General features: G+C 46.0%; 1 protein-coding gene across 1 annotated transcript in view; it reads left to right on the top strand.

Annotated features, from left to right (window-relative positions):
- Window positions 1–26113, top strand: part of EXT2 (exostosin glycosyltransferase 2) — a 157724-nt gene that overhangs the window by 1930 nt on the left and 129681 nt on the right. Inside the window, exons 2-5 of the mRNA XM_006896751.1 lie at window positions 492–581; window positions 7608–7724; window positions 16572–16767; window positions 23328–23467. Of these exons, the coding sequence (XP_006896813.1) occupies window positions 492–581; window positions 7608–7724; window positions 16572–16767; window positions 23328–23467 (543 nt within the window). The remainder of the gene's footprint in view (window positions 1–491; window positions 582–7607; window positions 7725–16571; window positions 16768–23327; window positions 23468–26113) is intronic.

Below are 26113 nucleotides of genomic sequence, written 5' to 3'. Positions count from 1 at the left end.
CACACACGCCTATACTTTTATACTTTTGGTTTTCAACACTGAGATCACATTGGCTGTTCTTTTTTTCTCAGTGTGTCATGAAATGTGTTTCCAAATAGTTAATTTTTTTTTTACTCTGTGATTTTAATGGCTGTACCGTGTTTGATTTCATGGATGTTCCCTGAGACATTTAATGAGTTTTTCTTTTTCTTCTATTCTTTACTTCAGTTTTTCTTGCTCGACCAAATGGTGAATGTTTATGTCGTTTTCTGACTGTAAACAGTTCTGCAGTGGAGAAGCTGGAAGTGCATGTGCACCCGTTTTTCCCTGTGGACAATTCAGACTAGTGCCTGATGTCCTTTTAGGGTTCACAGAAAGTCACTGTGCACGTCTACGCCGTGGCCCTGCTTTGCCGTGGGGACACTTGCGACTTGTCATCTATTAATTGAATCTTTATTTTGCCTCTTCATAGTTGACCTTTGACCTCTCTTGTGTGTTTCATGTTTCAATAGGTGGGATCGAGGAACAAATCACCTCCTGTTTAACATGCTGCCTGGGAGTCCCCCAGATTATAACACGGCCCTGGACGTCCCCAGAGACAGGTGAGCATATTTGGGGTTGCCCCTTTGATAGATTTCTGAGGAGTAAGAAATGCAGGACCCTATTGTTCACGTGGAATCATACTTTAAGCTGTTTCAGTTCTCATGCTGCTATACTGCTATCACAAGTGAATGGCTTTACTGAACAGAAGTTCATTCTCTTACAGCTCAGGAAGCTGGAATCCGAGGTGCATGTACGCTGTAGGGGTGACCCTGTCTCTGTTGACTGTGGAGGAAAATCTTTGTTTCCGTAGGCAACTGTAGGTGCGGAGTTCCTGGAGTCCCCCATGTGCCTGGCCTTCCCCAGTATCAAAGAGACTCATTGTTCAGGGGTCTGGGTCCCCGGACAGGCACTCCTAGTTATTACTTCAGGTGTTACTAAGCTTCTCCCCACCATTTCCTCCCTTTTCCTCTCTAGTGGGATAAGGGGTATGAAAGGCCACATGTTAGGGGAGCTCCCCTTACACCCGATTAAGCCTGCGATGGGATTACAGAGTGCTGCAGGCCACCCTTAATACTCCTACAACTATTTTGTTTATCAGACCATCGGGGGTCGTTACGTAGCTCCCACACTGTGTCATTCATTATATCTAAGTATTACATGTATTATATCTATGTATTACAATCCAGTGACATAAGCTTACTGGGACTTACCTGGTAATCAGGGTGGTTTAATAAAATAGAAGTTGTCTTGTTTCTCTCAGGAAAACATGTACATGTTGAAGCTTGCTTAAATTTGTTGTGGAAACTCAGAACTTATTTATGTGCTAATACAACCTTGTAGCCTTTAAGAAAATGATCTTTGTGTGTATACATCTAGTATTGAATATACCATGGACTGCTAGGAGAACAAACATGTTCGTCCTGGAGAGGGTAAAACCATGCTGCTCCTTGGAGGCAAGGTTCTGAAGCTCCATCTGACATACTTTGGACGTGTTGCAAGGAGGGACCAGTCCTTGGAGAGGGACGTCATGCCTGGGAGGGTGGAGGGATGGAGAAAAAGAGAAAAAACCCTTGATAAGATGGATTGACTCAGTGACTGGGGTAATAGGGGTAGGTGTGTCAGAAACAATAAAGTTGGCTTAGGATAGAGCAGGGTTACGGTGAGTTACAACATGTTACAACAACAACCCTCTCACAGGGGAAGTTCTGTTGGCATTGTCCATAGAGAGTTGTGCTGTTTAGACCGAAAGGCGAGGTAGTTTGAATCCACCAGAGGCTTCCAGGGAGAAAGATGAGCAATTTCCTCCCCTGCATTTGACAACTTCAGAAACCTGATGAAGGTTTGAGGAGTTCCTGCCCGGTGGCGGTGGAAGTGGGGATGAGATCACCCCGCTGGCAGAGGCTCCCTCAGGTGACTGACTTTGAGTCCACTCACCGTATTTAGTTGCATTTTTGTCAGCTGATTGTAGCACATCAGCCAGTGACTTCTTGGAAAACTCAGTGATGAGATGCTGCCTCTGATATTTCTCCCAGTGCTTGGTTCAAGGTCTGAAAGAAATAGGAAGTTCAGATTCAAGATAAGGGTTCTACTTCCAAAACCCACTGTGTTCAAGTTGATTTTACTCATGACCAGTGATCTGTCATTGGTTTCTGAGGCTGTAAATCTTAGTGGAAGGAGACTGTCCATCCACACCCACTGTTGTTGGGCCACTTCAGACTTACAGTGACACTGCAGGAGGGGATTGACTATCCCATGGAAAGAGCAGACGAGGATATCTTGGAGGAAGTGCAGCCCGGGAGCTCCTTAGAGGAAAACATCGTGAGACTTCAGCGCACACACTGTGGCCATGTTGCCAGGTGGGTCCTTCTCTTGGAAAGGGATATCGTGCTTGGCAAGGTGGCAGACCAGCGAAAGAGAGGAAGACTCTCAACAAGAATGAGTGACAGTTACTTCAGCAATGGAGATTAAGCACCGTGAAGACTGTGAGGTTGGCACAGGATTGGGCAAGGAAGCCGACTGCCCTGACTGTCTGCCACTCTGGAGCTGGTGATGGGTTCTGATGCCACCCTTCTTGTTAGTAGGGGTGCATTTAACCACTGCATCACTGAAGCTCCTTACTCAGAGCACAGGCTTGCTGTAAGAGTTTATGTATGAAGTCCTTTATTACCAGCTTTAATCACTATAAAACATGTTTAGCTCTTGAAATTTTTTTTACTGAAAAAGGTAAGAGAACAGAGACCAGCTGTGTTCCCAGGTTGTTAGAGGCTAACACAGTCACTGTGAAAATCTAAACTCAGTACAACTGTTCCCCAGAAGATTAAATCTAAACCTTTTCTGCCTAAAGTGATTGTCTAGAATCAGTTTTGAGTTTCTGTCTGAAAGAGAAATTACCACTGAAAACCAGAACAAAGCCACTGCAGTAGAATCAGCTCCGACTCACCCTTCCATCGGATTTCTGAGGCCATAAATCTTTAATAGAGGCGGTGGCCCATCTTTTCCAGTGGGACAGCTGGTGGAGTTGAACCAGTGACCTTTCAGTTAGCAGTGCAACACACACAACACTCCCACCAGATCTCCTTATAATTACTACTGAGTCCCAAACCAGACCTACGCCTGTCAAAACAGCTCACTGTATGGTTAACAGTGAAACACACAACCAACTATTTGACACCAGTTGTTGCTGGTGGTGCCGTGGAGTTGAGGAGTTTATGTCTTCTCTAAGCCCAGGGGTTTATGTCTCACATCCCTCTGGAAGAGACTTAAACCCCTGGGCTTGGAGGAAACATGAACCCCTTGGCTTTGATGTAGGAACCCGTTTGGACGATAGAGGGCAGTCAGGACACACAAGGTCTGTGGGAACCAGCTAGGTGCCAGGTGAGAGCCCCTGTGAAGGTCCGTTCCACAGTGGCACCTGCTGTGGCATACCTTTGGGGGTTCTGGGCAGATGGAGGATCAGAGTCGATTGACATTATGAGGATCACACTCGAGATCAGAGAAGAGAAAGAAAAGAGCTGCGAGGAGGGCGGTGGCTTCGCCTCCTGTGATGAGTTTATTTTCAGGAAGGCTTGTTTCATTTTTTGCTGACAGTTTGATCTCTGTATCAGCCTGGGGGATGGATTTGATTTTGATCAAGTGCGCATGTTAACTAGGATTTTGTTTCTCGGCAGGAAAGCGACAAGCAGACCGGGGAAGGTCTCCGCTCTTTCTCAGGGCCCAGGTTCCAGGGTCAGTGGGGAGGGGGGACTCAGTCACTTTTCCTGTGCGTGTTTTGTTGTAAGTGATTATGGCTGATCCTGTGCTATGTGCTGAATCACCCGCTGTCTTCCTTTATCTTTCCACGCAGGCAGTTTCTTTTGAAACCAAAGTGGGCTTCGGGCTCAGAGAAGGAGTAGTAGATTTGTTTAATTCTTCTCATCCTTTGTCTTGCTCCCGGATTCCAAGGAGGCAAAAACCACGGGAGGAAGGGATAATTTTAACAGGAGCTGCACGTCAGATTGTTTGGAATTTGGAAACCGGCTGGGTTGGGTTAGATAACCCCTAGGTGGCCTAGTGGCAAGAAGCTGTGCTATAATATCAAAGGTGTGTGGTTCAAATCCACCAGCTCTTCTGCAGAAGAAGGATGGGCAGTTTCCTCCTGTGCAATGAACTGCCTCTGAAAACCTGCTGGAGGGTCAGCTATGGGTCACTTCCGACTCGACGGTTCATAACCACAAGCTCCTCTGAAGCCTAAAACGCCGGAGGTGGTCACTCTTACTGCAGAGTGATTTTACTCAGAGAGACTCCGGGGCCTGGGGTGGAGGAGTGTCTGCTCGGTGAATGAACTTTTTATGTTGCTGAATCAGTTTCTAAAACTCATACATATTGAGACACATGCACTTTCTTTGTGCAGATTTGAACAGCATGCAAATGTTCAAAGAGTAAGATGTAAAACTGCTTTCAACCCTCTCAACCTCTGTTCTTGCTCCCTCACTATGTACAGCATTTCATTTTCACTTAAGTGGGAGTGTATTTTATCACCTCTGTGACTTTCTTAGCAGGAGCTAGTCTCGAGAAGGGAGCTCTGGGGGCTTAGTGGTGGCGAGTTGAACCGACAACCTAAAGGCACGTGATTCGAATCCTTGAGCTGCTCTGTGGGAGAAAGACGGGCAGTCTCCTCCCATGTGATTTACTGCCTCTGAAAATCTGCTGGAGGGTCAGTCAGCTGTGAGTTGGCTCTGCTTCAGCGATGCACAAGAACAGCAGCACCCGGGGCAAGGACGTCGTGCTTGCAGACGTCGAGGGTCAGCAGTAAGAGGAAAGGCCTCAGTGAGATGGGTTGAAGCGGTGACCTCAGTAGTGGCCCCGACATGGCAGTGATTGTGAGCATGGCTCAGGGCCGGCCGGTGTTTCGTTGTGTTTTACGTGGGGTTGCTCCAAGTTAGACACTAATAATAATATGCAGGCGCTTTCCTGATCTTCAAGTGCTCAGATGCTTTCTGTGATAAGGTTGCTTACCACCTTGGAGTTTGAGAATTGTTTCTTTGCTCCCACCTCTTTCACAAATTTCCATTTTTATGTAGTTATGTATATTTCTTTAGACTTGCCATGGAGAATTTCACACACACACAAAAGATGGGAGAATTTCACACACACTGCCCCCCTTCCCCAGCTTCAGTTAGCAACTCAAGGCCAGTCTTGTCACATCTGCAACCCTTAACCTCCTAGAATAATTTCAAGTAAGTCTTAGATGTTGTAACATGATATCTGTAAGTATTTTAGTGTTAATCGCTGAATAAGGACCTTAAAAAAGTACTATTGTTAGTGCAGCAATGAATGACTGGATACCCTAAGTTTCTGTAAACTTTCACTAAAATTAATTTTTTAAAAAAGAAAAAAAGTACTGTTGTTATCCATTTCCCAAATGAACAGCAATTCTTTAATATCAGTACATAGTCATCATTCAAATTTCTACTGTTTGATTTTCTGGATGATTAAGGTTGCTATGTGGGGAGTATGTTTCTGTATTGCTCCAATTTGTGCAGAGTTTTTAATTAATAGAACTGATCCTCCTTTTTAAAAAACAAAATTAAAAATATGAAGCTTTAGATTGAGGAATTTGCAGGGCTGATTACAGGCCTGGTTTAAAAGAAAGCTGAAGTAGCTGTGTTGAGACACCGTGAACATACTAGTCGGTGGGGGAGACCCGTGAGGCCATCTCTGGGAACGAGGCCTGGGGGGCGGTGGTGTACAGGAGGCGGTGGAGGGTGGAGACGTCAGAGGGTTTGAAGTCCTGGAAGTGCCAGAATGCCGGAGAACCCTTCGCTTGACAGAAGGGTTGGCTTGACACGAGGCTGACCAGAGCTAATACTTGGTGAGCCACAAGTTTCCTCCTCAGCCTCTTGCAGCTTTGGAACCAGGATCATAATGGGAAAAGGGAATGTGCTTCTCAGAAATCTGCTTTTCCATCAATGTGAAACACATGTTCTATAACCCGGGGGATACGTAGGGTATTTTCTCCATTATCATGTTAGGGGAACCTTGGCAGGAGAAGCTGCAGTGACTCGCTCCAAGCTGAAGTCTTGTCAGCAGCAGCGCTGGGAGTGAGACCCAGCTGACTGCTTCCAGCCACGGCTCTTTCTGGATTGCAAAGGTCGATCCCACCTGTGTGGGTTGAGACACGCAGAAGGCATGCCTGTGTTCCCAGCACCAGTGCATAACACGCCCCTCCCCAGGCCCCAGAACAGTAAAAGCTGTCATCATACACATCTGCCCCCTTTCTCCCACACACACCCTGCCCCTCTCCTCTGGGCCTGCAGTGTCAGAATCTAACCTACAGCCTCCCAGCCTTCCCGGGGCTCCCGGGTCCTTGTATCCTGGTGCCGTGTCTGCTGGTGTGCGCATCAGCCTTGGGGCCCCTGCAGTCTGCTTGCCATCATGGCCATGGAACCCGCCCAAATGCGTGTTGGATGGATTCAATGCCGAATGCTAATCAGGAAAAAGGAGACCGTATGTTGGTTCCAAGGCTGGTCGTTTGGTTTCACAGTCTCCTGGCAGCTGTTCCTAGCCTGCACATTACTTTTGGTTTTATAAAGCTTAACCAAACAGATTGGGATCTCCAAGGGTGGTTTAAAATCTCGGAACTTAAACTGGCCGTGTACGCGCGAAGGGAATATGTTGTCCTCAGGGCAGGGAGGGCATCTATTGTAGAACGGGTGTGTTCATGGGTTTTCTGGCTCAGACCGTCCAATGTACATGGAACTGGAAAATGGCAGAGCTCAGTCCCAGTAAGTGATTGTGGTGGGCTTGAGGGTCCCAGGGAGAAGACAGTGAACAGTGTGATATACACCTGCTTCCCTTCTCTGATGCAGTGTCGCTGTATACTTGCTGCATCCAATTAAAGCAACGTGGTCTCTTTACGAATTCAGAAGGATGAAGGCGCATGCGTGCAAACTGCAAGGGAAGCTGTCAGGGTCCACGTCTGGATTCCACATCTGTTTGGGGAACTGGGTTCACATGATGGAGTAGCTGGAATGGGTTGTGATAACTGGTAGACAGTGTTTCCCTTAGAGCTCTGGGCCAGGTGTGGATAGAGCTGCTTGGAGAGAAGGTGGAGGTTGGGTTGTGTAACTCCGATGCTTTGTGTGTGCCTGAGATTTTAGGCCTGTTGTCCCTGTGGTTCCTGTCAGTGCGTTGGTAAGTGCCTAACTTGACTTATGCAGACCTTTTACTGTCCTGTCATCGTAAACGTGCTTACGAGTAAAGCATACCTTCTGGGAGTAGTGAATGAGTTTTGGAGAGAGAGATTGTAGGTTATTTCTTAGATTGTGATGTATTCTAAAAAGTCAGAAGGAAAGAGATACCTACCACTTACGAACCTGGGGACAGTGAGGGACTTGGGGATAAATGAATCTGATATCTGGGAGATAGTAATTTAAAATACCACAGCATTTTCTAGTAAGTAAGTAGAAAGTAAGTGATTCAGGCAACATTCGTTGTTACTGTTTAAGACAGTTAATTATTCTTACCCCTTTCCCTATAAAAATATAGAATGGGATTTTTTTATGATACCTTTCTTTCTCACATTTGACCAAACTCTCTGCTTTCAGAGCTCTGTTGGCTGGTGGTGGCTTTTCTACGTGGACTTACCGGCAAGGCTATGATGTCAGCATTCCTGTCTACAGCCCGCTGTCAGCCGAGGTGGTTCTTCCAGAGAAGGGACCTGGGTAAGGAGCTTTGGGGACAGCCAGTCTCCTGGGGCGGAGCCTGTGCGATGCTCTGAGACCTGGTGTGGCACCACACACAAAGCATCAGATCAGCCCAGGGGACTTAGGTCTGGCCTCTCTCCCCTCCCATCTCCTATCCTGTTTGTCCTGCTATTTCCCATCGTCCAGTACACTTAGAATGCTCTCTTGTCAAGTTCCCAAGGCAGAAGTTGAAGTGGTTCTCATCCCCTTTTGTTTACTTCTTGTGTCCAAAGAACAAGTCCCACTGTTTCTACATCAGCGCCTCCTAGCTCCGTCCACTTCTCTCCATCTCCTCTGCCCCTCACGCGTTTCACGTCATTTCAGCCAGTAGGAAGCTTCCCTTTGTAAAGCCTCCTGTGACACCAGTTATTCTCATCTGGAGCTGATGCACAGTTGACATTGTACCCCTGACATTCTCTTATGAAAATTTTCAGACAGATAGCAAAGTGGAAGCACTTTCACAGCCATGTGAACCCCTCACTTTCTACTTGGCTTATATGAGTCTTCCCTTGTTCTCGTCTATCCCACTAAACTTTAAACTTGGAAAGTCAGGTGGAATTTCCCCCCCCATTAGTTAGGTTTTTGGGTTTTTTAGCATTAAATAGGAGAAAAATAGGCCTATACAAGTATTTTTGGATTTTCAACAAAATGAAAATACAAAAAAAGTAAAAAAAATAAAAATAACGAACTTGTAGAGAAAATGATTTTATTCCCTGCCCTGATTTGGAACTGCATTTGCATTAATTGAGGGTCTATATGACCTACATCTTAGGAATGGTTTGTTCCAGTTTGACACCTTGTTGGTCATTTGCATTTCTGCTCCATAGGCAAATGAATCAGAATCTACATTTTAACGGGATTCTTCCAAGATTCTTATAATCCCAGATTCTTTCAAATACGTAAGAATCTTTTAAAAATGTTTGGACCAGTATGTTTGGGGTGGAAATGGAAGTTCTTACTAGGGGGTTGAACTGGAATGAACTGGTCTGAACAATAACACTAGGTTGGGAGAGAGAGCTCTGGTGGCTTGTGGTGGTTGTTATTGCTGTGTACCCTCAAGTCCCCCGTCACTCACAGCAACACTATACACAACAACTCTGAAGCCTGCTCTATCCTAAGTCAGTCTCACTTTTTCTGACAGACATAACCCCACTACTCACTGTGTCAGTTCATTTCATCCCAGTCTTTCTCTCCTGCACCATCCTTCCACTTTTCCAAGCACGATGTCCTTCTCCAAGGACTGGCTTCTCCTGGCAACATGCCCAAAATATGTGAGATGGAGTTTCAAAAATCCTTGCCTCCAAGAAGCAACTTGGTTTCATCCTCTCCAGGACAGACCTGTTTGTTCTCTTGGCAGTCCATGATATGTTGAATACGCTTCTACAACACCATAAGTCTAAGGTATCAATTCTGTCATTTTTAGTCATTGTCCAGTTCTCTGATGCATACCAAAAAATAGCAAAAGGAGCACCTTAATCTCTAGACTGACATTGCTGCTCTTCAGTGCTCGGGAGCGATCCCTGACACTAGGTTTTCCTAATGCAATTCATCTTTTGATTTCTTGGTGCCAAGAGTGTTGATTGTGGCACCAAGCAGGCTGAAATTGTTAACAATCTCAATGTCTTCTCCATCTCTCATGGTGTTGCTAGTTGACCCAGTGGTGAGATTTTTTGTTTTCTTGATGTCGAGGCTCACTCCATATTGAAGACTTATAGTCCTTGACTTTCTGCAGCAAGTGCTTCAGGTCTTCCTCAGTTTCAGTAAACAGGGTTGTGTCATCTACATAATGTAGGTTGTTGATGAGCTTTCCTTCAGTCTGATGCCACATTCCTCCTCATAAAGTCCAGCCTCCTGAATGATCTGTTTCATTTCTAGGTTGAGAAGGTATAGAGATAAGACATATGCATGACACAGTCCTTTCCTGATTTTGAACCTTGATGTGTTTCCTTTCTCTGTTCTGATGACTGCTTTCTGGTCCATGTATAGGTTTCACATGAGCACAATCAAATGTTCTGGGATTCCCATTCTCCTCAAAATTAACCACAGTTTGCTGTGATCCACATGATCAAATGCTTTTGCATAGTCAGCGAAACACAGACTTTCCTCTGGCACTCACTGTTTTCAGCTAAGATCCTTCTGACATTGGCTGTGATGTCCCTAGTGCCATGACCTCTTTTAAACTCCAGCTTGTATTTCTGGTAGTTCTCTGTCGATGTACTGTTTCACTTCTTTTTGGGTAATTTTCAGCAGGATTCTGTTTGCATGTGATATTGGTGATACTATTTGATAATTTCCACACTCTGTCACATCACCAATTTTTGGAATGGGAATACACACGGACCTTTTCCAGCCACTTGGAAAGGTATTGTCCTCCAGGTTGCATGGCACAATCTGGTGAGCACATGCAAGGTAGCATCTGTTTGTTGAAATATGTCAGTTATTATTCCGTCAGTTCCTGGGCCCTTGTTTTTGCCAGTTCCTTCAGAGCAGTGAGAACTCTTCCTTCATCATCATTGCTTCTTAATCATATGTTGTTTCATGAAATATGTCAGATAATTCATTTTGCTACATGGACTCTGTGCACTCCTTCCCTCTTCTTTTGATTCTTCCTAGATCATTCATTATTCTGCCCATAAGCATCCTTAAGTATTGCAACTCGAGGCTTAAATTTGTTCTTCAGTTCCTTCAGCTTAAAAAATGCTGAGTGAGTTTGGCCCTTTTGATTTTCTAACTCCAGCTCTTTGCACATTTCATTGTAATACTTTTTTTAATGCAGTTATGTTCAAGTCAAAGTTTTCTTGATGGCCAGCTTGGACCAAGAGTTAGGCTGTGCTATGGTGCTCAGTGGCCATGGGGGCACGTGTGCTGTTGTCCCTCCTGGGGACATCTGGTGACTGCAGGCAGTCTGGGTGGTAGGATGTCTGATTCAGAGACAACTCTCACTTGGCCTTCACTGTTACTGTGTAAATGTGCCCTTCACCTCAAACCACAGAACCAACCCCTAACCTACTGCTGTGAGTGGATTTGACCAACCTATATTTGCAACAATGTCATCACCATAATCCTCTTCACTTGTTGCTCGTGCAGCTTTTAAACCATTGAAATGGATTCCAGCCTTTTCTTGCATGGAAGCAAGGCTAAAATAAGAACTGCATGGCCCTGCTCCAGCTCACCTACAAATTCCATGTCAAGACTGAGTGACACAGGACAGCTCTTGTTCCTATGCCAAGACCACCTGGATTTGGAGACAGTTTTGACTGTCATGATCCAGGGAGGTGCAGTGATTTGCCAGGAGGACTTAGAACTCCGCACACAGCCTATTCTTGGCTCTGTTTTGTGGCAGAGAGGCTGCAAAGGTCAGCCAGCAAAGGGGACAGGCACGTGGGCACAGTCCAGGACAGACTGGAGGGGAGCCACCCCGGGACGTAAGACCCGCAGCAAGTGTGACAGCCTCCAGGGACATAAGGCCCCAGCAAGTGTGATAGCCTGTGTGAGATGCTGCCAATTCCAGACGCTCTTTAGAAACCTGGCATTCAGCAAGTTTTTAGGGTCTTATAGGAAGGAGAGTAGTGGAGTGGTTAAGGGGTGGACTACTTACTGAAATGTCAGTGATTTGAACCTACTAGCCAATCTTCAGGAGAAAGTCAGGCAGTTGCTTCTTTAAAGATTTCACCCTTGGAAACCCCATAAAGCAGTTGTGATCTGCCCAAAGGGTCGTTGTGAGCAGAAACTGACTTGTCAATAATGGGTGGTTGTTGTTGTTTGTTTTTCCCCCCCCTGTAGTCACATAGGCAGCATCCACCCAAATCAAAGACTTGCAGAAGGTCAATAGGTATTGAGTGTAAACCACGTGTCTGTGTGGTTTGGGCACAGTGAGCCCCTCTGTCGGTCTAGGGAGTGGTGAGTTGTTGTCAGGTGCTGTCGAGTTGAGTACAACACCTATCCTGTGCTGTCCTCGCCATCTCTGGTCCACTCAAGGCCATTGCTGCAGTCACTGTGTCGGTCCATCTTGCTGGAGGAGCCCCCCCAAATGCAGATTCTCAGATACCAGCCATGGGCTAGCCTTGTAAGCAGGCCTGTCCAAGGATAGCGGCCACGCCTGCTATGTTAATGTTGTCTGTATGCAGTGCTGCTGGTATCCAGCAGACAGAGGCCGGGGATGCTGCTTGACATCCTACATTATACAGAACAGGCCCACAACAAAGAGTTATTGGGTCCAGAATGTCAGTAGTTCTACAGCTGAGCAGCTCTGGTGGACACTTGTGGGTCAGTAAGGCAGCATGTGTGGCTCAGCTTGGCCGGATCTAGGTCTCCTGTTGGTTTTGTTGGAGATAGTTGCCCTCAAGTCAGATCCACCTCGGGGCCACCTCAGCTGTGCAGAGGAGAGCTGCCTCCTTCGGGCCTGCTGGGCTGTGACTTTTCAGAAGCAGGTCACCTGGCCTTCTGAGGCATGTCCAGGTGAGCTTGAACCACCAAACTTTCGATTGATAGTCCAGCACTTAGCAGTTTGCCTCTTACAGTGAAACTTTATTTGGATTTCTTAATTCCTCTTTAAAGTTAGTCTCAGGAAGAAGACATACTCAAGAGATTTTGTGAAAGCAAATCTAAAAACCAGCTGCTCTAAACAGTAAAAAAAATTAAAAAAATAATCAGGTAGTTTAAAAGATTAATACTATTATATTTTGGTGTTTTCTTAATCATTTAATCTCATTTTTGTATGAGGAGCCTTAATGGTGCAGTGGGGTTATGTGCTGCGCTGCTAACCAGAGGTCAGTGGTTTGAATCCACCAGCAGCTGAGTGGGGACAAAGAAGAGACACTCAGCTTCCCTAAAGACTTCCAGCCCTGGGAACCTCTGGACGGTCTCCAGGAGCCGCGGGCTCTGCTGTATTGGTCTCATTTTTGTATACAGGCATATGTTGGTGATACTGAGAGTTTGGTTCTAGACCATTTGCAGTAAAATGAACACAATAAAATGAATCCTGTGTATATTCCCCCCAGAGCATATGAAAGTTGTTTGCATTATAGTGCATCCTATTAAGTGTGCAGTAAACCAGGAAACCATCCCACTGCCGGTGAGGGGACTCTGACTCCTAGCAACCTTGTGGGACAAAACAGAACTGTTCCGCATGGATTTCCATGGCTAGAAATCTTTAGTCTTTTAAGGAACAGCTGGTGGGTTTGAACTCTCAACCGTCTGGTTAGCAGCACATTGCCTTAACCACAGTGCACCAGAGCTCTTTGTATGCAGTAGCATAATGGGAAAACTTGAGCTATTGTGAGATAATTTCCGAGGTGCGACACAGTGATCCACAGTGAACGCAGGCTTTAAAAGATAATGGCACCAATGGACTTGCTTGACATAAGCTTGACACAGACCTCCAATTTGTAACAAAATGTAGTATCTGCAAAGCACCAGAAAGCAAAGGAGAAAGAAAAAGAGGTATTCCTGTAGGCGGAAATGAAGATCTTGACTCACTGTTTCATTTATGGTCCCCGTTTCTGAAGTTCTATGGTTAGAGGGAGGATCCAGTGTTCCCTGCAGAAGGAAGGTCAGGGCTGCAGTGGGCAGGATGCGCCCTCTGCTGGCCAGTTGGCAGATCTCGCCTTGGACCGTCCTTGCCATTTCTCTGTAGTTTGGCCTTCCAGTTGTGGTGTTTCCTTAAATGCAGTCCTACACCTCCAAAAAAGATCTGGGGAGGACATAATGCTGAGTAAAGTACCTCAGTCACAAAAGGACAAATACTGTATGGTGCCACTGTTGTAGAAAGTGACTGACATCAGGGTTGGGGTAAGACTGAGAAAAACTGGATAGATTATGTATACTGAATTGAAACAGATGAGGGAGAGAACAGTTTAAAAGTGATATATGATAGCATATTAGGATTATCACAGGAATCCAGAATTAAGGTTGCATAGTGGAGTGCAGGGGGGGCAGGTTCGGGGTTGGGGGGATTGTATACCAACAAAGAAGTTTATCTTTTGCTTTTCAAAGAGAGGTGCGAACTGGGGGTAGGGGGATAAAGAAAAAAGTGCAACAATGAATGAATGAAAATCCAAAATCTCTGTAAATGTTAATTAAAATTAATAAAATAAAATTAAAAATAAAAAAAGATCAGGGGAAACTCTTCACCTCTAGGGCCTGAGAGAAGGCCTGGTAGGCGTCCGGCAGCAGCAGCAGTCTCTAAATGCACGTCTCTATGTGAGAGTCCTGTCGTAAGGGAATTCCCACGTCTCCTGGGGGCTCTGTAGAGTTGCAAGAGCGTTGTTTGGATTTTTATTTTAAATCGCCCTCAGTTTCACTTCAATGGGAAGCTGAGGGCTGTTGCTATTGATAGCCTCTTCTCACAGCTGTGCCTGGAATTCTTGCCATTTTCTCTGCACGAAGAACTAAATTGGGAGTTTCCAACTGTTCTACTGAGGGCAACTTCAAGTTCTCAGCATGGCTTTGCTTAAACTCTGCTATCAGCACTGCTGGGAGGGAACCAGAGAGTCATAGCTAGTGATTTTAGTCCTTCAAAGAAAAACAAACCTGCCTTCAAACTCTGTTTACTTTAAACTCCAGTGGGCAGGTTCCTCCTGCGGCTGCCCGGGAGCCTGCGTGCAGGAGGCATGAGTGTTCTCAGACTTGTTCACGTCTGCGTGTTTACACTGACCGTGGAGGGTGGTGGAATGGGGGTCGTGGGGTGACCATGGCCACTGAAAGTCTGAAATAGATTAAACTTTCTGTCTTAACAGTAAAATCTAACCCAGAATTATTCCATACATGGGTTCCTTTGGGCATAAATACATACTAACATTTGCATTCATTTCTGTATCTTGATTGGTCTCTCACTGGAAATCTCTGTGGATTGAAGGTGGCCTGGGGGTATAGCAGTTAAGCACTTTCCTGATAACCAAAAGGCAGGTGGTTCAAACCCATCGGCTGCTCTGTGAAATAAAGACGAGCAGTCCGCTTCTCTAAAGATCACGGTCCTGGAAGCTGTAGGGCGGGCTTATTCTGTCCAGTAGGGGCGCTGTGCATCAGAATCAACCTAATGGCAGTGGGAAAAATTGTGAAAATTATTGCTTCATATCAGTAACGCCAGTTCCATTCCACTGCACAGAGACATCCTGGATTTTCTCTGTCCCCGTATTTGTAACTTTCCCCCCCCCCCGAGGATGAGGAATCTGGTTCCCATTACCCTCAAAATGTCATGTATTTGGCCGGTCTTCTTGAACGTAGAAGGAATCCTGGTGGCACGGCGGTTGAGCACTTGGCAGCTAAGGCAAAGCCTGTGGTTCCAGTCCAGCAGCCACCGTGCAGAGAATGAGGCAGTCGGCTTGCACGTGGGTCTCTGGTCTGCGGGGCGCTGTGGGGCAGGTCCACTCTCTCCTGCAGGGTCGCTGCGAGTCACGGTCGCCTTGACGGCAGGGAGCCTTTCTTGGGTATAACCAGACCCCTGTTCATGTCACCCCCACATCACTGCCTAGTGCCCTCAGATCCTGACACCCCACCTTGTGCTGCTGCTGCTGCTTCTCATCTCTCTCCCCAGACCCCAGTGCAGGCAACTTCCTCATTCTCGGGCTTCAGCAGCCTGGACCGATGGCATCCTCCTCCTCCTGACAACGTGCACACGCTTTCAGCCTGCCAGGCCCTCACAGACTCTTCAGGGCTGCCCGGACGCCTTGCTAAGCACGCTTGGTCTCTGCATCCCCTACTGTGTGGCCACAGCCGCTTCCTGCCCCCAAGACAGGAGCCCTCACTGTACAGCCTCTGATACCCTGAGCCTAGTCAACCCCTGTACCCTACTCCAGCATCAAGCCAGAAACCCTCCTCGTCCTGCTAGGACTTGGACTCTGGTGTGTTAGGCTACCTTCTCCCCGAATCTTGCCGAAGCTTACTTCCCTCCAGCTTCAGCACCCAGGCCCTCCTACACGGGCAGCCTCTTCCCCTTTCCTCGGCACCAACATGCCAGTTCTTGTTCTGGACAATGTAGATCTACTGAGTCAGAAAGTTCTGGAAACATCTAGAAAGTTCCAGTGCTCTGTCAAGTCAACCCATACTTGGTTCATAGACCAGCCCTGATGAACTAGATGTTTGGAGGCCATTCATCCCTAACTTGGTGCGTGGCTATCTATCCACTGTAGCGTCTTAATGAGAGCTTTCTGACGTGAAAAAAATCAGCACCTCAAAGATAATGCATTTCCTTTTGAAGAGCTGTCATTGTTGAAGTGGTTTTCTTGCTTATTCTGTGGACTTGATTGTACACCTTTATCCTGTTTAAAGCAGACACAATTTTGACTCTAGAAAAACCCCACATAAAGGATGGTGTTCACTTCAGATGGCCTGAGGCCACTCTCTAGATATTCTGTGTACATTTCTGTGTACATCTCTGGGAATGGGGAAACAAACACTTTATGAAATAAAATTTATTGAGGCTTAGGACTGGGAGAAGAAAACTCTGTCCTACTGGCTAAAATAAATAAATACTTTTGACTATAAATATTAAACATATAGTGCAATAAACTGGAGTTTGGGAGGAAATCACCCCCAGATAAAGGATTTGGCTGGTCCACATCATGTCAGTGATGCGTCACTGTTCTCTATTCTTTCTCCCCTTGCCTGATAATGTCTGGGATGTGTGTGTGTGTGTGTGTGTGTGTTGCTAAAACATATGGTACTTGTGTAAAATATAGTCCCCTTTTATTATTTTTTTTTTTCAGCTGAATAAAGAAACTGTTAGTGAAGGGGTGTAGAGACTAATGAGGAATCCTAATACTCTAACATTGTTTTGTCTTGACTAACGTGCCAGCTACAGTTTCCACTCACTTTCTCTCTTTTCAGTCCCCGGCGGTACTTCCTCCTGTCATCTCAGGTGGCTCTCCATCCCGAGTACAGGGAGGAGCTGGAAGCCCTTCAGGCCAAACATGGGGACTCCGTGTTAGTCCTGGACAAGTGCTCCAATCTCTCGGAAGGCGTCCTGTCTGTGCGCAAGCGCTGCTACAAGCACCAAGTCTTCGATTACCCGCAGGTGCTGCAGGTGAGTGTGGTTCATTACCCCTTTCAGTAGAGTTCAGTGCAAAAGGCTAATGCACCAGCACATACAAGCTGTTACCCACATGTACCTGGGAGATTTACCCAAGGAGGGCAGGTAACGTAGTACAGGTAGTCTTCAGGACTTACTACACAGTTCTGTTCTAAAGCGTCTGTCATTCGTTCTTTCTAATGCAAATAGGTTACCTCTTTTTTCCCCCCATCTCAGTTTTCATTGTTACTGCCTCTTAGTATCTTTTATAAGTCTGATCTTTGTTTTTGGGGTTGGAAACATTACTTATGAACTTATAGAACCATTTTAACACTGTAAGTAATACATATCACTAGCAATAGACACAGCAAGCCAAAAACTCTCAGAGACCTCTGTCATCGAGGTGGTTCTCATTCATACTGACATATAGGAGAGAGTTAACTACCCCACAGGCTTCTGAGGCTGTAAATCTTTGAGGAAGTAGCTAGGTCATCTTCCTATTGTAGTGCTCCTGGTGGATTCAAACCTCTAAGCTTGAGGTCTATCTGTGTTTTATTTGTTATGCAAAGGCATTTGACTGTATGGATCACAACAAATTGTGGCTAAGCTTGGGAAGAATGGGAATCCCAGAACACGTGATTGTGCTCATGCAAAACCTATACTTAGACCAGGAGGCAGTGGTCAGAATAGAGCAAGGAAGCACTGTGTGGTTCAAAATCAGGAAAAGAGTGTGTCAGGGATGTGTCCTGTCTCCACACCTTTTCAGTCTGTATGCAGAACAGATCATTTGGGAAGCTAGACTCTGTGAGAAAGAATGTGGCATCAGAATTGGAGGAAGACTCATTAACAACCTGTGTTAAGCAAGTGACACAACCTTGCTTGATGAAACTGAGGAGGACTTGAAGCACTTGCTGCAGAAGGTCACGGACTATAGTCTACAGTGTGGATTAAAGTTCAACACCAAGAAAACCAAGATGCTCACTGCTAGGCTAATTGGCATCATAATCATTATAGAGTGAGAAGAGATTGAGATTGTTAACAATTTCAGCTTGCTTGGTTCCACTATCAACACTCACCAGCAGTCAGGAAATCAAAAGATTAATTGTATTAGGAAAATTTGCTGTCAGAGGCCTCTTCAGAGTGCTAAGAGAACCATGTCAGTCTAGAGACTAAGGTGCCCCTGGTCCAGAGCAATGTCTTTGCAATTACCTGTTATGCATCAGAGCTCTGGACAGTGACCAAAGACGACAGGAGAAGAATTGATATCTTTTAGTTGTGCTGCTGGAGAAGAGTATTGAACATACCATGGACAGCCAAGAAAACAAACAGACCTCTCCTTAAGAGGGTGAAGCCAAGCTGTTCCTTGGAGGCAAGGATTTTGAGGCTCTGTCTCACATACTTTCAGCATGTTGCCAGGAGGGACCAGTCCTTGGAGAGGAAAATGGTGCTTGGAAGGGTGGAGGGACAGCACAGGAGAGGAAGACCCCGAATGAGATGGATTGTCAAAGTAAGAGGGGTAATGAGGGTAGTAGGTGTATTGGAGAGAGTGAGGCTGGCTCAAGACAGGACAGGCTTCAGAGCTGTTTTGCGTAAGGTCACTGTGAGTCGGAGTTGACTCGATGGCACATAATAACAACTTTGAGGTTAGCAGCCAGACATTTTCTACACTATGGTAAGGTACACAAAGAAACCCCCAAACACGAGTCAACCCCGAGTTGTAGTGACTCTCCACTGACTTCCCAAGGCCGTAGATCTCTGTGGTGGGTTAACTGGCCAAACCACCTACATTTCAGTTAGAAACCCGACTCATTTATGCACTGCACCACCAGGGCTTGCATGGTTGTCTTAAGTAAGGTAACTTGAATACATTGTCCTGCATTGGAAATTCCCTATGGTGTGCTTTGCTGGATTTGTGGAATTTAGGGTGCTTGAATGTCTAATATTTCTGTGAATTTGCTTGGTTTTTTGAAGGCTCAAAGTCCTTTCAGATATTCATTGCACTTTAAAAAAATATATATAAAAGGCATATTGCCATGGGAAAGTCTGCTGTTAGGGACCTCTCCAAAGTACTGAAGAGCAATGGTGTCTCTCTGGAGACTAAGGTGCATCTGATACAGGCCATGGTCTTTGCGATCACTTGTAATGCATCAGAGAGTTGGACAGTGACCAAGGAGGACAGGAGAATGGATGCCTTTGAGCTGTGGTGCTGGAGAAGAGTATTGAGAGTACCATGGACTGCTAGGAAAACAAACAGATTCATCCTGGAAAGGGTTAAACCAGGCCGCTCCCTGGAGGCAAGGATTCTGAGGCTCCATCTAACATACTTTGGACATGTTGTAAGGAGGGACTGGTCCTTGGAGAGGGACATCATGCTTAGTAGGGAGGAGGGACAGCGCAGGAGGGGAAGGCCCTCTATGAGGTGGATTGATTCAGTGACTGGGGTAATGGGATGGGTGTGTCGGAGAGAGTGGGATTGGCACAGGACAGAGCGGAGTTTAAGGTCACTGTGAGTTGCAAGCAACTCAATGGCACATAACAACAACAGCATATACAAATCAGATGGATCTGCCTAGGAGCTGTGGCATAGCAGGCAAATGTCGTTTGCCCTAGCCTGTCTTCATAAGCCCGTCCAGAGGCACCTCTCAGCTGGCATCGGGCATCCCCAAACATGCTGGCACACAGGGCCACACACAGCTCTCCCTGGGCTGCAGGCCTGCCTTTTGTTATCTTGCTTGGCTGGCTTAGCGAGGCAGGTCCTGGGAATGGCAGTGCCTCATGACCACAGGCATCCAGCATCATCTCTTCCTTGAGGAATATTCTGTGAGCTGGCCGCTTGGCATTCCGACAGCGTGTTGTTCTGAGGTGCCGTGAAGTTGCTACTCCACCTTGTGTCGACCTCACGTACCAGAGAAGAGATGCCCCGTCTGACATCATTCTCACATTGTTGTAAGCACTGCGTCAGCCTGTCTTCTGGAAGGTCATTCTTTTCTTGTCTGGTTGACCCTCTACTTTGAAGCATGGTGTCCCACTCCAGGCCTGGCCCCTTCTGATAACTTGTCTGCACTATATGAGGCATGTTGTTGTGTGCTGTTGAGTGGGAACGGACTCACAGCTGACCCTCTGACTGTTTTCAGAGGCAGTAAATTGCATGTGGGGTGATTGTATATCTTCTTTCTCTGGAGCAGCCAGTGGGTTCAAACTACAGTGTTTGGGATTTGCAGTGCAGCTTCTTACCACCAACTCCCTACAAGAAGCATAGAGGCTCGAAAAGGATAGTGGGTTTTTCTTTACTTAGGTATTTAAAGATGCAGACAGGTTGATTCAAAAAGTAATAGGATGATGGTGGGTGGGTGTTTTAAATCATCAAAGAGAGCCGGCCCATGCTGAGACTGTTAAAATACTCGCTCTCTGAAAGTGCTGAAGCTTCCCCTGGAATGTCTGACTGATAACAGTGAGATGTGAGCAGGGCATTTATGGTAACCTTGTCTAGACAGGAAGAATGGTTATCAGCACCCACCTCCACATCTGGATGCCCCTACATCTGTATGCAGACGCTGCAGGTCAGGGGTGGCTCCACCTGTGAACGAGGAGGAGGTGGAGGCACCACGGCCTCCACGTCCCCGCCGCTGCAGCCCCCACACCTTTGTCCTCAGAGCAGTTTGTAGTTTTTAGTTTCCTCATATTTTTTACAGAACTTTTCCTTTACTTTATCTTTAAAGAGTAAACGGTTTGGTTTTCTAGTCCTTTTTGTCTCCCCCCCCACCTTTTTTGTTCTCTGAAGAGGTAACATTGGAAGAATCTGAGGGTCAGAGAACTGGGGCCTTTGTTCTGCGTGAGGAGCCCTCGTGGCCTAGTGCATTACACGCCAGGCTCCCAGCCAGAAGGTCAGGCCTTTGAATCCACAGTTGGCCTTCTGGAGAAAGCTGGGCAGCCTGTTCCTGTGCAGATTTACCCTCCAGAAGGCCAGTGGAGGGTCTGTGAGTTTGAACCCACTTGGCGGCAGTGAATTTTTGTATTGTTTATCTGTCATTTCCCTCTTACCTCAACACTGACTAGGCTTCAGGAGTGGATGAGGAAGGGCATTTCTGAGCTTTGGCTTTTTATTTACTTTAGTGTTTCTGTGTTTAAAGCAATGCCATCTTAATGCCTTTCCGAAACCCTTATATTTGTGCAAAGCACACTGCTTGCCCTGTGAGAGAATAGAAAGATCGAGAGAGAGAGAACGCCTTCCCTTTGGGGTGTCCTCAAGAGCTCTGGTGGTGCAGTCTGGAGGGAGCTGCACTGCTGACCAGAATCCATGCACCTCCCGCGGTTTGAATCCATCACTGGCTCTGAGGGAGAAAGATGGCTGTCTGCTGTCATGCGATTTACAGCCTTGAAAACGCCCAGGAGGCTCAGCTCTGGGTTGTTACTGACCTGGCAGTAGTGAGTTCAAGAACATGGGACATGCCTAAAAAATGAATTCTCTTACAAGGTTGCACAAGTTGGGAGAAATCTTCTATTTACTCTTCTTTGGTTTTGGTTGTGATAGTGGTATGCACTGAACTTCCTTGTATACATATGGATATTATCCTGTCACTCACAATATTGTATGTCAAGACAGATCTAGAAATGACTTTTTTAACTATGAAAGCATCCCCATTCTTTCTCACCTTTTCATCTCCAGCATAGTAGATCATATGATCGTCTGACTCAAAATGTCCCATGCCAGTCCATCTCATCTCACCAGTGCTTATTTATGTGTTCCATTTCTTCCTTAACAATATTCAATTTTCTAACATTCATGGTTCTCACATTCCATGTTCCAGTCACTAGTGTGTGCTTACAACTGTTCCTCCTCCTTTGTGTTTCCATACTTGAGGGCTCCACCTCATTTGCGCTATCTGATAGTCTATGTGTGTTCTCTTGTACATAGAGTTTTCGAAGTCCTGCTGTTTCAGAAGTAGATGGTCAATCCTTCCTAGTCTGTCTTGATCTGACTGTTCAGATTTAGAACAGTATCTGACAGACAAGCATTTTACAGAAAAGAGCAGATGAAAGATATTCCCCCATGGTAGAAATAACTAATAGTTTCATTGTTGTCCCCACCCTTGACACGTGTGTCTTGACTCACCCATTTCCCTGCTCCCCCAGCATTCCCTTCTACTCCCACCTACTTGCTTCATCACCTGTCTTCTGCTATCCAGCCCTTGAGATGATAGCTTATATCTCAAGCTTTCTGGACTTCTGTGATTCCAGACGCTTCAAGCTGCTGCCAATTTTTTATGCTGTGGCCAGTGTCTCTTGAGTTTAGGAGTCTTTAAGTCCAGATACCAGGTACTAATGTTAGGCAAGGCTTCCTATCTCAGGCGGTTCTGAGGAAGAGGACTGTCCCTTGAATTTATGCTCCAGGTTTGACATCTTGTGGCTTAGGGCTCCTTCTCTTCCCATTTGTAGCACACTGTAGTCACAATGAAATAGTTTCCCAAGGAAGGTTGATGTGTCCTGTAGGCTGAAGAGCAATGATTCCAGTCTGGAGAGTAAGGTGTACCTGATACAGGCCATGGTCTTTGCAGTCCCTTGCTATGCATCAGAAAGCTGGACAATATCTAGGGATGATTGATGGAGAATCGATGCCTTTGAGCTGCGGTGTTGAAAAAGAGTATTGAATGTACCGTGGACTGCTAGAAAAATGAACAGGTTCATCCTGGAGAGGGTTAAACCAGGCTGCTCCTTGGAGGCAAGGATTCTGAAGCTTCATTTGACATACTCTGGACATGTTGCAAGGATAGACTAGTCCTTGGAGAGGGACATCATGCTTGGGAGGGTGGAGGAACAGTACAGGAGAGGAAGACTCTCTATGAGGTGGATTGATTCAGTGTCTGGGGTAATGAGGGTAGGTGTGACGGAGACAGTGAGATTGATAACGGATAGAGTAGGGTTATTACAGGTCACAGGCAACCTGACCACTCATAACAACAACAAGATAGACTGAGAGTCTCAGACCCACTGCCACAACATGTTTGCATAGTGCGTCAGGCTGTAGCAAGGCGAGTTGTTGAATTCTCACAGGAAGTCTTTTTTTTTCTTTCACAGTGCTGACATGAAGTGACACCAAACAGTGGAAATGCAAAACTTTGCAAACTCATTTAAGTTTTCAAGTTTTACTAGTCTGGGCTGCCACCTCTCAGCATTTTCATGTCAAGGTGTCTCAGTGTTTTCACTGGAAGCGTTACTGCTTATGGGTGAGAGGAGAGAGCACAGAGCTATAAGAAGTGAATGCAAATGTTAGACCTTATACCTGGAAGTCCCTGGGTAGTGCACATGGTTAATATGCTCTACTTGGAGCGAAAAGGTTGGGGATTCCAGCCTATCCACAGGTGCCATGGAAGAAGGGCCTGGTGGTCTCCTTCTGAAAAATCCGCTGCTGAAAACGCTGTGGAGCCCAGCTCTGCTCTGACGTACGGCGTCGCTGTGAGGCAGGATGAACTCCGTGACCACTAGCTCGCTTGGTTCGTGGTTTACTTAGCACCTGAGGGTGGACCATCTCAGCAGAACTGCCTTGTGATTTCTTTCCTTTGCTCCCATTCCTGCAGGACGCTACTTTCTGTGTGGTCCTTCGTGGGGCCCGGCTGGGCCAGGCAGCACTGAGTGACGTGTTACAGGCCGGCTGCGTCCCCGTTGTCATTGCCGATTCCTACATCCTGCCTTTCTCTGAAGTTCTTGACTGGAAGAGGTGAGTGTTTCCTCCTAGCTGTCTTCAGACTGAAGTTCTGTGTGCGTGTCTTCCATGTAATTGTAATGCTTATTAGATTTGAGATGTCCTTGAGCCTTTCTGCCTGTTTCCCTACATTTACCTTTAGTGAAGTTAATAGGTAGGTCCAAAGCAGGAATTGGTGAAAGGCCGGGATTAATTAGCTGTCTGTTTTTATAAAGAAAGGTTTATTGAAACACAGCTGCACTATTCATTCACCTACTGTCTGTGGCTGCTTTTGTGCTTAGCCTGGCAGAGTAGAGTTGTTATGACGGAGATGGTAGAGTGTCCAAAGCCCAAAGTATTTATTATCTTGCCCTTGGCAGGAAACTACAGTGTTACCCCCTGACCTAGAACAGTGGTGCGTAATGACGCAGGATTAGAGTCACCGGGGGGAGCAAACACACAAAACCAACATCCTAGACCAGATCACTTCTTGTTGTTAAGTGCCTTTGAGTTAAGTACGACTCATAGCGACCCTCTGAAGGACAGATCTGAACCCTGTTCTGTCTTTCAGTATCCTTATTAGTCCCAATGAACTTGATCTCATTGTGTAGACACTAAACTCTGTGATATTGAGGGTCTTCCTCTCCTTCACTGACCGTCCACCTTTCCAAGCACCTTGTCCCTTTCTAAGAAATAGCCTGTCCTAACAACATGTCCAAAATATGTCAGATGAAGCTTTGCCATCTTTGCCTCCAAGGAGCATTCTGGTTGCACTTTCTCCAGTATATACCTGTTTGTTTTTTTGACAGTTCATGGGATAGTCAGCACATTTCTCCAACACCACAACTCAAATGCATCAGTTCTCCTGCCATTCTTGTTTATTGTCCAGCTTTTGGATGATACATAGCAGGTGATCAGAAATACTGTAGCTTAAATCGGGCACACCTTAGTCTTTTAACTGACATCATTATTCTTCAGGACTGTGCATAGATTCTTGACAGCAGTCTTTCCCACGTTATACATCTCCCAGTCAGGCTTTTCTCCATAGTCATGATATTGCTTGCTGGGCTAGTGGTGAGGATCTTTGTTTTCTGGATGTTGAGATGTAATCCGTATTGAAGGCTGCAGTCTTTGATCTTCTGCAGCAAGCACCTCAGGTCCTCCTCGCTTTCAGCAAGCACGGTTGTATCATCTACACAGCGCAGGTTGTGGATGAGTCTTCTTCCAATCCTCTTCTTCGTAAAGGCCAGCTTTAATTATTTGCTAATCATACAGATTGAATAGGCGTGGAAGAAGTATACAGGCCTGATGCACAGCTTTCTCGATTTTAAACCACGTAGTGTTCCCTGGAGACTAAGGTGCATCTGATACAGGCTATGGTCTTCACAATCACTTGTTATGCATCAGAGAGTGGGACAATGACCAGGGAGGATAGAAGGAGAATTGATGCCTTTGAGCTGTGGTGCTGGAGAATAGTATTGAGAATACCATGGACTGCTAGGAAAACAAACAGATTTGTCCTGGAAAGGGTTAAACCGGGTGGCTCCTTGGAGGCAAGGATTCTGAGGCTCCGTCTGACTTACTTTGGACATGTTGTGAGGAGACACCGGTCCTTGGAGAGGGACGTCATGCTTGGGAGGGTGGAGGGATGGCGCAGGAGAGGAAGGCCCTCTGTGAGGTGGATTGATTCAGTGACTGGGATAATTGGGATGGGAGTGTCAGAGACAGTGCGATTGGCACAGGACAGAGCGGAGTTTAGGGCTGTTGTACATAGGGTCGCTATGAGTCGCAAGCGACTCGATGGCACATAACAACAACAACAGTGTTCCCTTGCTCATTCAGACAACAGCTTTTTGGCTTAGATGCAGGTATCATGTGAGCACAATGAAGTGTTCTGGAATTCCCATTCTTTTTAATGTTAGCCATAATTTGTTATGATAGTCAGTGAAGCACAAATAGACATTCTTCTGGTATTCTCTGCTTTCAGCCAGGATCCATCTGACATCAGCAGTGATGTCCCAGGTTTCACAGCCTCTTCTAAACCTAGCCTAACTTCCTGGCAGTCCTCTGTTGATGTACTGTTCTAATCATTTTTGGATATTCTTCAGCAATATTTTGCTTGCTGTCATTCAATCATTTTCCACATTCTGTTGGATTATCTTTCTTGGGAATGGGAATAAATAATGGGTCTCTTCCAGTCAGTCAGTTGGCCAGGTAACTTTCTTGCAAATTTTCTGGCATAGAGTGCTGAAACATGTCCAGGGCTATGTTTATTATATGGAACATGTCATTGGTGTTGCATCAATTCCTGGGGCCTTTTTTTTTTGCCAATGCCTTCAGTGTAGCTTGAACTTTCCCCCTTATCAGTCACCATTGGCTCTTTATCATATACAGCTTCCTGAAATTTTTTGTCTACCAATTCTCTTTGAAGTCAAGGACTTTAGTCTTCAGTATGGATTGCAGCTCAACAACAAGAAAACAAAGATTCTCACCACTGGGCCAATTGGCAGCACCATAATAGATGGAGAAGAGATTGAGGTTATTAACAATTTCAGTTTCTCGGCTCCACAATCAACACTCTTGGCACCAGCAGTCAGAAAATCAAAAGGCGAATTGCATTGGAGAAGTCTGCTGTCAGGGACCCCTCCAAAGTGCTAATTAGAGTAATGATATTGGCCTAGG

The sequence above is a fragment of the Elephantulus edwardii genome, unplaced genomic scaffold (assembly GCF_000299155.1).
Source record: "Elephantulus edwardii isolate Elephantulus edwardi_28Jun2011 unplaced genomic scaffold, EleEdw1.0 scaffold00189, whole genome shotgun sequence".
NCBI classification, from domain to species: Eukaryota; Metazoa; Chordata; class Mammalia; order Macroscelidea; family Macroscelididae; genus Elephantulus; species Elephantulus edwardii.
This window is presented reverse-complemented; position numbering and strand designations above follow the sequence as displayed.